The sequence below is a fragment of the Tursiops truncatus genome, chromosome 12, assembly GCF_011762595.2.
Source record: "Tursiops truncatus isolate mTurTru1 chromosome 12, mTurTru1.mat.Y, whole genome shotgun sequence".
Taxonomy (NCBI): domain Eukaryota; kingdom Metazoa; phylum Chordata; class Mammalia; order Artiodactyla; family Delphinidae; genus Tursiops; species Tursiops truncatus.
This window is the reverse complement of record NC_047045.1, coordinates 48,489,088-48,503,078: the sequence shown is the minus strand read 5'-3', so window position 1 is coordinate 48,503,078 and position 13,991 is coordinate 48,489,088. Positions and strand designations below refer to the sequence as shown.

The window sequence follows — 13,991 nt, the reverse complement described above, 5'->3', positions numbered from 1 at the left end:
TCAAAAGCTCTCCAAATCACAGCTCCTCACCGAGGGACTTTTGGGTTAACGGCTACCGAGCACTGGGGGAATCCCTGCCTTGGGTTAAAGGAGGATAACTGGAGAAAAGACGCACGTCATAACAATCTGGCAATTCTCTGCAAGACCCTGTCCTTCTTGGCCCTCCTCCGGGCGGGCCCCGCACGGCCAGGCGCAGGTCCGAGGGGACAGCGGGGAGGTCCCGCATCAGCCCAGGCGCCTCCCCCAGCAATTCGAGACCAACCGCCCCTGGGACCCGGGCCCGAGGCCGGAGCGGGATAAGCTCCCCAACCCCGTGCCCCGCCCGCCGCCTCCCGCCCTTGGCCTCCGCAGCGGGTCTGGCCACCCTCCCCGCCGCCACCCACACCCGCCTCGCGCCTCCGGGCCCCGCTACCTCCCAGCCCCCGGCCGGGCCCCTGCGAGGCTGCGCTTCCCGTAAACTCCCCTCCCGGCGCTGCCCCCTCCCCGCCTCGGCCCCGCCCCCGCGGGACCCTGAGCCGCTCGTGATTGGCCCGGCCGCGCCATCACTCTCGGGCCGCGTCACCGCCCTCGTTTCCGACCGCCTCGAGACCGGCAGTGGTGTTAGTGCTTGAGGAGCCGCGGTGGAGGGCGTCTTGCTCCCCCGCTCGCTCCTGCTCGCCCGCAGGTCGGCGCGCTAGCCCAGCTGAGCGGCTACCAGCGCTGCGGGGCGGCCGGGCTGCACGCGCACCCGCCAACTGGGAAGCGGAGACACAGCTAGTTCGAGCTTCGGGATGAGGAGCGGGCGAAGTTGACTAGCCCCCCCCACCCACGCTGCGCCTCTGCGGCGCAGAGGTGCGCTGCCCTCTCCAGGAGGTGCCCGCGCACGGCTCTGCTCCAGGTGTGCACGGGACAGCCCGCCCCCGAGACCTGCAAACTTCACCCCAAGTCCAAAGTGTGAGCTCCGAGGGCGGTGCCGGGAGCCGGACTCCGTGTAGGGAGAGCTGTCCTGGCGGCTCTCGCGGCCGTCGGAGGGCGGAGACCGGTGGAAACTTTATCACCATCATCGTAGTTACTACGGTTTACTGTTGTTCTCCCCGCAGGGGCTGCAGCGAGAGCTCTGTCGCGCCTGTTTATTTGCCAGAGGAGCCGCCCCGGGGAGAAGACTCGGAGGGGAGTTGTCTCCCCAAGGGATACCTGCAACTCAGGCGGGGGGTTTGGGCGGCCTGGATGCGCAGAACCCAGCCCCGCAGCCGCTGACGCCGGGCGGCGGCGAAGTTTGGCTGCTGAGCGGCGCGGCGCAAGGCCACTGGACAGCGGGCAGCCAGGCGGCAGCGGGAGCGATGCCGGTTGGGGGCCTGTTGCCGCTCTTCAGTAGTCCCGCGGGCAGCGGCCTGGGCGGCGGCCTGGGTGGGGGGCTCGGCGGTGGCAGGAAGGGGTCCGGCCCCGCCGCCTTCCGCCTGACGGAGAAGTTCGTGCTGCTGTTGGTGTTCAGCGCCTTCATCACGCTCTGCTTCGGGGCGATCTTCTTCCTGCCGGACTCTTCCAAGCTGCTCAGCGGGGTCCTGTTCCACTCCAGCCCCGCCCTGCAGCCGCCCGCCGACCGCAAGCCCGGGCCCGGGGCGCGCGCCGAGGACGCGGCAGATGGGCGAGCCCGGCGCGGCGAGGAGGGCGCGCCCGGGGACCCCGCGGCCGCCCTGGAGGACAACTTGGCCAGGATCCGTGAAAACCACGAGCGGGCTCTGAGGGAAGCCAAGGAGACCCTGCAGAAGCTGCCCGAGGAGATCCAAAGAGACATCCTGATGGAGAAGGAGAAGGTGGCCCAGGACCAGCTGAGTAACAGGGTGGGGTTCAAGATGCTGCCTCCAGTGGACTTAGCACCACTCGTTGGGGCGATTGACGGGGAGCCTGCCGACGCCGCCATCCGCGAGAAAAGGGAGAAGATCAAAGAGGTGAGTGCACCCGGCTAGAAATCCCTGCGGACTCGCAGTGTTTTTCTGGGAGAAACGACAAACCTTTGAAACTCTTTAAGACTGTAACATTACAGTGTGGGGAGACATGGTTTTCCACTTACACCAGGTGCAGTATCAAAGGCTCTTTCGTTTCCATTTCAGTGTCAGAGTAGATGGGGCCAATTATTATCTGAGGTTGAATCCCGTTGTTCTTAACTTGCATGCTCCGGTGAGCATAAGCCACACAAGGTAGGTATTAAATACATGGGCAGGTGCTGTGCAAACCTCCTCTTTCACTGCCTGATCCATGGTTAATCGTCCCTGAGAGCAGTGACAGTGAAGGTTCCAAACAGCCCTCTAATGAGGCTTGGACGTGGCTTTGAAATGAAGCTTGCATGTAAACGCAAAGTATCAATCACGCATGATAGAAATGTTCTAACAGCAAGCCAGCACACCCCGCGTTGGGTCAGGTGGCCCCATTCTGCCAGGTGGCATCCTGTGTGTACTTACAGCCTATAAAGGTGAAACTCGAGAACTTCCTATCATAGGGAGCACACTGTTGTTTACTTTTCAAAAAATGGAAAATGTAAAAGGCCAGCCTACTACCTCTTGCATTTCGGGTGTAGTCAGAAAAACAGTACTCCATGTGATGCAACAGGTTTTCCTCCACAGCAGCACAATGATGACAAACTTAATCTAGGACAAACATGGACTTTGATAAGTCTTTCATAATTTCTTTCCTGTGTTTTTCAGTTAGAACTTGTAACATGTGGTTAGTTCATGCCTAGCTTAAAGCTGAAGAGGACCTTCCAAACCCTTTCGGACTGTCATTTTAAAGATGAAAGTTGAAGGGTCCAGAGCCCGAGAACCAGTTAGTGATTGAGTCAGGACTTGAAGCCCGGACTTCCTCTTGTCACCAGGCTCTCTGTGGACATGCCTCCTTTTACAGCTACTCTCCCCTGTGAAACTATGCCAGCCTGTTTTTTTACACAATCCAAGAGCTGCAGGAACCATTATTAAAAGCATTTCATCTCAAATCTTGATTCCAATTTCTAAAATACATTATGAATGGAAGTAATATATTTGTCATTTTTTAAGGTTCACAGAGTCTCTGTGAAAATAAATTTTGTGTTTTGACATTGGGCAGGTAATCAGGAAAGGAAGCTTCCTGATTCCCCCCCCAATTTTCAGAGACAATTTTGAGGTTGTGAAGAGGTACTTAGCTTGAGTGGCTCCAGAATGGAGGCAGCTTGATTGTTGTAGGATTTCTGATTTTAGTATAAAGACCAGATGAATTTGGTTAAGCTGTAATTGAGCAAGTTTAAGTGGCTTTGGGTGCCTTTCAGTTTACCCTAGGCAGAATGCCTTGATTCATCCCTCCTGTGCAAGTAGCTTCCTTCCACAGCCCATCAGCCTTCCTGCTTTGAGACCCTTCCTCAGGCATAGAACCCTCCTAGACTTGAGCGGGGGCGGGGGGGGGTTGGATTTTACTCCCTGTGACAACTTCTGTCTAGCAGTTTCCCTTCTCCAAGAAATCCTGTCAGTGCTGCAAAACCAGGAAGGTGGAAAAAAGTCTCTGCTTTCACCAACCATCTCCCTCTCCTCTTCATCTCTCAGCCTCCTTGAAAATAGCCAACCAAAACCCATAGATAATTTAGCCCCAAATTTGTATCTGCTTATGTTTCTCTTAAGTTTGAAGCAGTGTAATTCACACGTTTCATTCCTCTAAATTCCTATGCGCTGCCAGTTAGTGCAGATCACAGGAAATTGTCCCAGGAAATTATTTTAAATACTAAAGATGCATGGATGTGAAAAAGCTATCAGTGCTGACCAGTAGTGATTAAAAGTGCATCTAGAGCAGAAGCACTAAGACAGTAGCAGTCAATTCAGGACAGCATATTAACAGTTAGTGATTAGAAGCACTAAGACAGTAGCAGTCAATTCAGGACAGCATATTAACAGTTAGTGATGCATATCTGTCCTTATTAGATCCATGTTATCTATGTCTCTAGATCAGAAGGTCTTAATGAACCACATAAAGGAAATTTATGTAGTCTCCTATGTCCATGTGGTGCTAACATCTTCGCACCTAGATGTTTTGAAACTGCCCAGTCTTGGCATAAAGTGGTTGAACTAAATGGGTTCTTTAAAATTTCTTGTTGCGGTGAGAACCCAGGGGGCAGGGAAGCCAGCATGATTAGCTTCAGTATGTAGTCAAAGGCTAACGGGAAGGAATGGATTATGGATTTTCATCAGATTAGTTCAGGCAGATGTGTTCCTTTGGAAACCAAAAAAAAAAAAAAAAGTTACTCATGTTATTCTAAAAGTACACTGTAAATGTTCAGTTTTAGAGAGGAAAGAGTGCTTGCCCGCTGTGAATAAGGCTCTGGACTTTACACATCTAGATTCAGTTCAGGTACCACCATGTATGCCCTGTCATGGACCAACGGATCTTTGCCTTGATCTTGATTTTTATCGTTCCTGTATTTTCTAGTTCTCTTCATATACTTGGGTTCTCTGTCACACCTGAAAGTACTAACAGTTTTATGGGTAGAATTTAGAAGGTATAAGCAAGTCTCACATGTTGGGAGCTTGGACTGTAATATCTGAGCCAAACTTTCACTTTGTAAATTTGGTTTAAAGACAGCCAGTGCTATTTTTATATTGCCAACACAGCTGTGTTACTGGTACCCTGGTAAATTTTTAACAAATTTGTGCTAAGGGGAAACACTTTCTCATTTCAAATAGGGTATTTATTGCCTAGCACCCTTCACATAAAGGTGCTACGTGCTTCCCAGTTCTGATCTCTGATGGGTGGTAAACATTTGATGTAAAACTTAAAGCCGAAATGAAGACAGCCCCCCACCCCATGAAAACTTTGTCGATAAATTAACTCTGGGATTTCCCTGAAATTTACAGCACACACATAGTGCATATTCTCATGAGATTGATCTTTTAAAAATTGTGCTCAAGTGGTCCTTAACTTTAAAAAGCACTGGTAGACAAACGAAGTACAGAAGTTAAAGACCACCATGGAATTTTTAGAAAAGTAGTCCATTTTTCCTTCCACCCCAACTCTTTTTTAAAATCAGGAAGCCTTTGCGGGGAGTCACTACAAAGAGCCTGCACTGTCCTTTAGGATTAGAGCCCTAATTATCAAATTATCAGTGGGATTCCTCCCTTCTCAGACTGGAACTCCTACCAGTCTAAGTGGGGTGGGGGTGGGGAGGCTGACAGCCAGCTTTGGGCCTATCAGGTAAGGTTTTCGGACCAGTTAGCTGTAGGGTCACAGTTGTCTTCTCTAGGTTTCTCCAAACAGGCTTTAGTTTTTAATTCCAGAACTATTTATTATAAAAAGTTGAAAGAAAATTTTCATATTGATGGCTAATGGTGAATATATATTTTTATGCCTTACACTAGCCTTAGGTTGTTCTGGAGTCTATAATTTATGTTAACTATTGACGATTAACCCTTTTATTAAAGGTCAGACATAGGAATAATCTACCTTGACCTATTAAAACAAGACATTTTTTATTTGAAACTTAACTTATTTGTGTGGGTAGTAGTGTGGAAAATAATATTTGCAAAATAAGACCACAGTTTGAAGACCTGAGTCTGAAGGAGCTTAGATGTCCTTGGGTTACCTTGCCTGTTCTGCTCACCCTGTTCTGAAACACACTGGACATTGAACATGGGCAAATGCAAGATTTCCCCACTCTTTGGACCTTTCCCAGAGCAGGTAGGTCATGGAGTGTTTGTAAGAGGCTTCTCTCTTTAACAAGTAAATAAATAAATTAAGGTGTCAACAGTGTATGTATTAGAGTAGATGCTGACTGTTGAACATTAATATACAAAAGCAGGAGAAGATTGTTAATGGATAATCAGTTATGCTCAACTTAATTTTCTGTAAGCTATTGATAATTTGTCTGGGAGGAGTATTCTGTCTTCCTCATATTGGGTAACTTAACATTCTTAACATTCATATAAAGGAACTCTATATAGGACCTAGAGCCTAGTTTAGGCTGTGGAAAAGAGGTTAAAAAAATGCATTTTTGAGTAAATGCATCTGCATCTCTTAGGTGAGCTAATAATTAAACCACTTTGAGAAATTTATGCTAATGTTTCACATGTGTGAAAAGTGTCTCTGGATGAGATCTGAATTTGTTGGGCTTCAGCAGCTTAGTTAACATATTTGTATTAAATTATTTAATAAGCTATGGTAATACAAATTCTTTATTAGAGAGCGTTTAAAGCATGTGTCTCAAGGTCAGAGGGGAGGAAACCCAACAGATCAGTGTGAGGGCTAAACATACATGGGTAGATCAGCACTGCACTGGACCCTGCTTATACCTCATAACCCAGTAGAGAACCTGTGGCCTTTTAAGTTCTTTATAACCTGCAAAACCACAAAAATGTATGTGTTTGTCAAAGGTAAGTTTTGGTTGGTCAAAATGGGAGCAGCCCCCCTGTGGGCTCCAGGGATACTGTGACATGCCTTTTCCCTAAGTAGGCAAAAATGATACAGGAGAAGCCAATGTTTGGTAGTTCAAGGAAGAGATTCTTTCTTTGGGGAAACTAAGTCTTGACTTTTCCCTCAGTGTTCTTTGTCTAGCACCTTGTTTAGTGTTAAATAATTGAACAACCTCTAGTCCCCCACCCTTTACTACTAAATATGTTTAAAGGTCCTTTACACAAAGTCTGCAAAATTTTTTTTCTGTTACCAAAAATATGCCTTAAAAATTATAACTCTGATTTTTAAAAGTAAACATATGCTCTAAGCCGTAAAATATTGTATCTGAATGAGACTTTAGAGATAGCTACAATAGAGGCAACTGAGATGCAAAGATTGTTCTGGAAATCACTTTGCTAGTTAGTGGTAGAGTTGAGAATAGAAGCCCAGTCCTGGATGGAATGTTGCTCATTATCCTGACATGGCTTGTCTCCTAAGTAAAATGCCAGAGAGGTGTATAAATTGACTGCCTGTATTCATTATTTGCAGACACTAATGTCAAGTGAGTACAAAACATGTACAGTCCTGCAGTATTATAACTTTGACCTCGTATTAGTTAAGTTACATTAACTATAGTAATTAAAAAACACAAAACTTACTAGGGGCATAATTCAGAAGGCCTCTTTTTAAAACCACCCAGGGAAAATTTGATGACATCTTTTTCTCCTTATAAAGATATCTGCAGGAAACAGAGGCATTAGTAATCGTTCAATTGGTCATTCTTTACAAAGAGAGATGGGGGAGAAATAGGGAGAAAAAAAGAGAAAAGGTGTGGGCCAACGTCGAGGAGCTCTTTTAAACTATAAATGTACATGCTCTTTGGACATTGTGCAATGCATAACAGAAGAATGGAAAGCTAATCTGAAGGAGTATGTGTTTTTAAAAGTAGACATACATTTAATGATATCACTTATCTGTGGAATCCATGATATATGACAAACTAACGAATATAACAAAAATGAAGCAGACTCACAGATATAGAGAGCAAACTGGTGGTTACCAGTGGGGAGAGGGAAAGCGGAGGGGGGCAATATAGGGATAGGGGAATAAGAGGTACAAACTATTAGGTGTAAAATAAGCTGCAAGGGGATGTTGTATAACATGGGAATATAGCCAGTATTTTATAATAACAATAAATGGAGTATAACCTTTAATCACTGTACTATACATCTATAACTCATATAATACTGTACAGCAACTACACTTACATTTAAAAAAAAAAGCAGACATACATTTAAAAATCACACCAATCTGTGGTCTCTTCATTATAGGAGCACATAGTTCTCTTCACCCAAGTAGGTCCTGGAGATTCTCTGGATGATTTTTACCTGCCCCTGCTCCATTCATTTGCAACAACATGGTGTTGTGAGAAGGGCTAGTTTTGGGAGTCAGTTGATTTGGGTCTGAATCTGGCCTCTTCCATTTACTAGCTTTGTGACCTTAAGCAAATTGCTTAATCTGTCAGAGCTTCAGTTTTGTCATTTGTAAAATGGAGGTAGTAAATGTACCCACTTTGTTGGATTGGAAAGTTTAAATGTGATCATCCTCACAGAGCACTTAGAATGGTATCAAGTATGCAGGGAGTGTATAATAAATGTTGCTTGCTGTTCCTACTGTTATTAATCACTACGTAAAGCCATCAAACGGAGACTACATTGTTTCAGCTACTGTTTAATACATGAGGGAAGTGAGTAAGCATGTTTCAAAAAGTTATCAAAAACAGTTTAAATTAGGTTTGCTTAAAGGGATACATTTCCAGTTCAGGATGATCATTCCAGACAGCTATGATTTTACTGTGCTACTGTCAACTCTGATTTTCTCACATTCCTGCCAAATTCGAAAAAACTTTTGCTATCCTTAAAATTACATACTTTTCCAGCTTCTGTAGTTCAAAATATGTGTTAAAGAATTAGTCTCTTTCTCACAGTCAGATGTGCTTGTTCCTGAAGTACCATCTTCTCAGAATGATCACAGTTCTTGAGTTACTTCCTTAAGCATTGAAATTGTTCCCCGAAATAGAGAAAAAGAGGGATTAAGTAAAATGCATTTTAACCTGTTTTGTCTTTGGAGGAATGTTTTTAAGAAGTGAGAAGAAAATTATTTTAGATTTGGCAAAAATTTATGTAATTGTGGTCAGTTCTATAATCAGAGCTCAGTCTGTCACCTGGTAGTCAAAATTCACATAAATCAGCTGTACTTCGTAACTCACAGATTTTGGCCTTTTTTGAGAGCTTTGAAATTAGATTTATTAAGGTATCAGGCCCAGAAGGACCTCAGAGATGCTTAACCCCGGTACTCATTTTACATATGAGAAACGGGGCCCTGTGAGCTGTGACTTCCTGAGATTCCCCCAGTGCACTAACTACAGAGCTGGAAACTGCCTCTTAGCTCTCAGGCCCCTGTGAGATGCCTGTGACATCTTGTCTCTAATGAGAACATACGCTTTGGAGGCTGGCTGGCCTGGCCCTCCCTCCTCCTCAGCCCTGTAGCAGGCCAGCAGCAAGAAGCCCACTGAGACCGTCCTAGAAGGAAAGCAACCCTGGCTAGTTCCTTTGCTCTGCAGAATGCAGCAGCACTGCCCCCCCCCCCCCCACCCCACACACTGAGTCCTGATAAAGACTTCTGTGATCATTAGGTACTTGAAAGAAAACCAAATGAGATTAAGGCTTAAGAGCATTGAAAAGTCGCAGCCCTCATTCCTGTCATGAATACTCTGGCAGTTGCTTTAGGTACATTAGAGCCCAGCAGAGCTGCAGATAATCCAGAACAGAGATAATGAAATTAAAAAGCCCATGTAGCCTTTGTTACTTAGTTGACTTTCGTAACTAAAACGCTGCCTCACTTCCTTTTTACTGCCAGTCCATTTGTCTCCCTCGCTCTTAAGCTTATCAAAGGCCCAGTCCCTCATTTGCTCCTGTACTTTCTGGTCACTGTTGTTCTACATCCTTTCATACAGTGACACGCAGGTCATATTATATTAACTTTGATTTGTTAATATTATTAACATTTATATTAACTTTTTATTTTTATATTAAGTATTATATAAATACTTTTTTATGTATTTATATATGTGGGTCTCCCATTAGATTGTGATGTCTCCAGTGCCTAGTGTGAAGGTGCTTAGTATGAGAGAAGGACTGGAAGTGAGGGGATAAAAACCTGGTGAAGGGTGCCGAGCTCTGCAGGGGTGGCTTAATAATACAGCGCACTATGCACTAAGACAATCTTTGTTGCAACACTTGCCTAGGCCAGGAGTTTATGAGAAAAGGTGCAGTAATAATGATGTACATGGGCCTGTGAATGATTGTGGTTGAGACATGAACTTGGGCCATCCAAAGACCATGAGCTATTGCTGGAATCTTCATATCTGCCAATGGAAAGATCTTTTTTGGGGGCCCAGCTGTGTGGCTTGAGGGATCTTAGTTCCCCGACCAGGGATCGAACCCCCCCCCCACCGCTGCAGTGGAAGCTTGGAGTCCTAACCACCGGACCGCCAGGGAGGTCCTGGAAAGGTCTTTTCAAAGTCCCATGAAGAGCACTTGATTCTCCTAAGGGACAAGAGGGTCCAGAGATAGGAGTCCAAGGCTCATGGTCTACACTGGGGGTGGCCACGTCCAGCTTCCCTGAGCTGATGTTTGAGCCATGATTGACTCTAGTTCCTCTTTCACAAGAATACGTGCTGCAACTACTAATAGTGTTTAGTAGTTGTGTTTCCTCACTGTATGTCTGTCTGTTTGGGCACAAAGCAAAAGGACAGACCTGTGGAATGATGAAGGTAGCACGGGGTGTATACCTAGTCTCAAAGTCTCATTCCCAGCTGCCTGAAATTTCACCATCAGTGCCTCCCTTTTGTTGATGTATTGCTTCTTAAAGGCTGCTATTAAAACAATATCACTAAACTTGCCCAGCAGAAATTATTATACTTTGAGATTTATCTTAACGAGGGTGAGAATGGGTTTGTAAAAGAAGCAAGTATCTTTCACTGTGTTATTTCATTATAAAGTAACACTTGCTCAGGAAAGAACATTTTGAAAGTACACAGGAGTAGAAAAAAGAAAAAAAAAATCCTTCACAGTTCAATCACTGTCACAAGCAGTGTCAACACTTCCTGCCCCAACATATAGGTTATTTTTTCCCCCAGTTATAACCACACTATGTATACATGTTTCTTTTTCATTTTCTTTTAGTGTAATTTTATGATAGCATAGTATATGAAATAGAAGCATCATAGTTTATTTAACCATGCCCTTGGACCTGAACATATAGATTTTTTCCAGTTTTTTTATTTTAAAATGCTGAAATAAACACCTTTGTCCATTAAGATTCCAGCTCATTTTTCATTGCTGCCCCCAACCCCATGAGTAGGATTTCCCCTTAAATTCCTAGTAGAGGAAATGAATAAGTCAAAGGATCGTAGTACATTTTGAGGGATGACTTTCCAAAAACAATGTATACTTCCACCTGTAATGTAGTGAACCTAGTCTTGACTCTATATATTTCATGGGTGATGAAACAGTATCTTATATATTTAATTTTCCTTTCTTTAAGCAGCATTTCCTCCTGGGTTGGGTGACTAGTTGGATTTCCTCACTGTGAGTTGTATAGGACAAGGAGGCTTTTAAAGAAGCAGGATTGGGACGAAGGCAGAGCTTGGAGACTAAGAAGTGGGTGTCAGAGAAGATGGATCTGTCAGGCACATGGCTCCTGAAGGGGGCAAAGTCCTGAAAGGCAGTGGACAGCGTTGTCTACTAAACACAGCAGCAAAATTTGCCTCTTCCCTGGGCTGGACCCCTAGGATTATAAGTGCCCTTTATTGATAGGAGTACCTACCAAGCATGTTGGAACAGCCTGCCTTCCCTCAGCCAAGATGCAGCCCACCAGCTTCCAGCAGCTCATCTTCATTGTTATCGTTGGGTTTTTGCATCACATATTTGAGGAAGATGTTGGCCTCTCTGAAGATCTGGGAAAGGAGGGATGGAATCTTCTTTTTTAGAATTCATCAGGATGGCTTCCTAATATTTTAAGATCATAGTTGAAGCTCAGAAATGGTCCAAATAGAATTTCAGAAGTGGTTTGTTGTTTTTTTTTTTTTCGTGGTGCCAGAAAATGGCAAGTCTGACAAAGCTGAATTCTTAAAGAAGAAAAATTAACCAAAAGGAAATTGTCAATAAGATTTCAAAGCAATATACATGTTGACGTTTGAAGGGGCAGGCTGGTCTTATATATTAGAGGCCTTTGGTGTCTTAAATAGGATAAATGTGCATTTTGTCTAAGGTATTTGATTTTAGAATAAAAGAAAAGCATGATTTATTTATGAAGTTTAGGCTTTTTTTTTTTTTTTGGCTAACTCCAAATAAACGTGTTTTTAGTCATGCTTTTTTGAGGTAGTGAGGAGCTGCACATTTCAAAATGTATTTATATTCTGACCTTGGTTAGTTCATAAAAGTCTGCCAAATGCCAGAACTGTTTAAATTTGGCTTTGAGACTGGTGTTAACATGGTGAATAATGGTTGACATAAATGTACTATATTATTTTTATAAATTGTGGTTTGAGATGATAGTCATTTTAGAATATTTAGGATGCTGTTCTCTGAGACATGTTATTTTTGTAGTCAACTAGCAGTGTTGATTGTCAAAATGTATCTAGTCAACTACAAGTTTTCATCTCATGATTAGAAATGCCTCAACGAGGTCCATGTTGTGATTTCAGGAGTTAGCCTGAGTCAGGTTTATAAGGCATTCTTGGTAAGTGTAAAAGGAAGTTTATGTAGTAAAAAACGTGTTTTATGATTGGCATGTGTTTAATACATTGTATACGTTCACTCATATTAAGCATTTTGGTTAGTCTTCATTATTTAATCCTCCTAGGGCTTGCTTAACTTAGAATGTGTGATGAAGAGCTTAGCTTAAAAAAGAAAAAAAAGCAGGTGGGGTGAGCAGCTAATTGGAGGAGCATAAAAATGAAGATGATTTATTAACTACTGTTGAAAGCAGCTTTAGCAGTTACGGTGAATAAAAATTATGATTTATTAAGTGTTCTATCAGTAATAAGATAAAGCCACAGCAGAGGTTAGAAGTACTTCTGTTTTCACTTACTCTGAGGGTACAGAATCTCTGTGATGTTGGTTCTTCACAGTCATGAATCTGTTACAGGACTGTCATGTTAAGAGCAGGAGAAAGAGCTTCCCCTGTATTCGTCCACCGGAGCCGTAGCCCTGGGCCTCACCCATAATAGCTAGCACCTAGTAAATATTAGTTGAATAAATACACCTTTTTAATACCAGGAGGAATTACTTAGGTTAAGTGTGACACCCTCCCCCCTTTAAATAATCACATATTCCAAAAGTGGTGTCCACTCATCTTTGGAACCCCTGCTTCCTGTCCTCATGGGCTACAGGCCATTGTCTTGGAGGGGAGACCTGATTTTTTTTTATAACAGTCAAAAGTCATTCAGAACCAGATCTAGTGAATAAAGAGATTCATCAATGTAGGAATCATCTTTTCTAGTTTTAAAGTTGTTTTTAGAATGATTTATAAAGTGAAAAGCTGTATTCATTTTCTTACATGACTTGTAAACTGGCTGTGAAGGTGGTTCATAAAAAAAAGTCTTTTGAGCGGATGTAACATCACTGAAATAAATGTGGGTACTTGTGAGATTCTTTTGAAGGTCGACACTTACTTGAATATAAAAAGTCCTGTTTTGCTTAAAAGTTAGTCTGCTTTATATTTACACTCAGCATTTTTTCATTTTTAAATTAGGTAGAGTCCTCATTCATTTCTGTTCATTATTATCTAGAGCTGTGGACTACATTTAATAAGAGTTGTCATTTTTCTTACATTTCAGTTTTGTACATGGTACACTGTAATTAAAGTTAGTGTGGGTTTTTTTTTTTTTTTTTTTTCCCTATCCCAGCAAACATTTTTGGGAGACCATGGTGTTTTTATAAATAGTGCCTACAATACCACATTGAAATGAAAAGTCATAGGTTAGGTGTTATTTCCACGAAATTAGAATTTAATAAAAATTTTCTCTGTAAGAAGGTGTAATATTTTGAGAAAGAACCTTAGTCTTCTGTTTCCCAGTTTAATATTATCTCTCCTGAAAAGTGTTGTCTCATAGAAATAATTGCATGGTAGAGGCTCTGTAAATTTCATGAATTTGCACATGGTCCCTTTTCCAGTTCATTCTGCAGATCACTATTAGATTAATCTTCCCAAAATATCACTTCTCTCCTGTTGCCCAGCTCAGGTTTTAGTGGGCCTCGTTTCCTATGGAGCACTGATTCAAACTTTAGCCAGCTTGAGAGTCACCTGGAGAGCACGTTAGCACTCAGATTGCAAGTTGCTGCTTCCAGAGTTTCTAATTCAGTAGGTCTGGGTGGGCCCCAGAATTTGCATTTTTAACATATTCCTGTAGGTGATGCTGATACCACTGGTCCAGTGACTGAAGTTTAAGAAACATTGTTCTATAATGAAGTCCCAACTCCTTAGGCTGGCATTCATTGTCTTCTACAAATCTGCCTCAGTTTGCTGGAGTCACATCCCTTAAATTA

The 13,991-nt window shown here is 43.3% G+C and overlaps 1 protein-coding gene across 2 annotated transcripts in view; it reads left to right on the top strand.

Annotated features, from left to right (window-relative positions):
- The first annotated feature begins 591 nt into the window (after positions 1-591).
- MAN1A1 (mannosidase alpha class 1A member 1) overlaps positions 592-13,991 on the top strand; it is a 179,913-nt gene continuing 166,513 nt past the window's right edge. Inside the window, exons 1-2 of one of the 2 annotated variants that reach the window (XM_019951906.3) lie at positions 594-877; positions 1,080-1,928. In XM_019951906.3, the coding sequence (XP_019807465.1) occupies positions 1,320-1,928 (609 nt within the window). In that variant the 5' untranslated portion in view covers positions 594-877; positions 1,080-1,319. Of the gene's footprint in view, positions 1,929-13,991 lie in introns of both variants that reach the window. The other variant, XM_033867667.2, reaches the window with a different exon arrangement.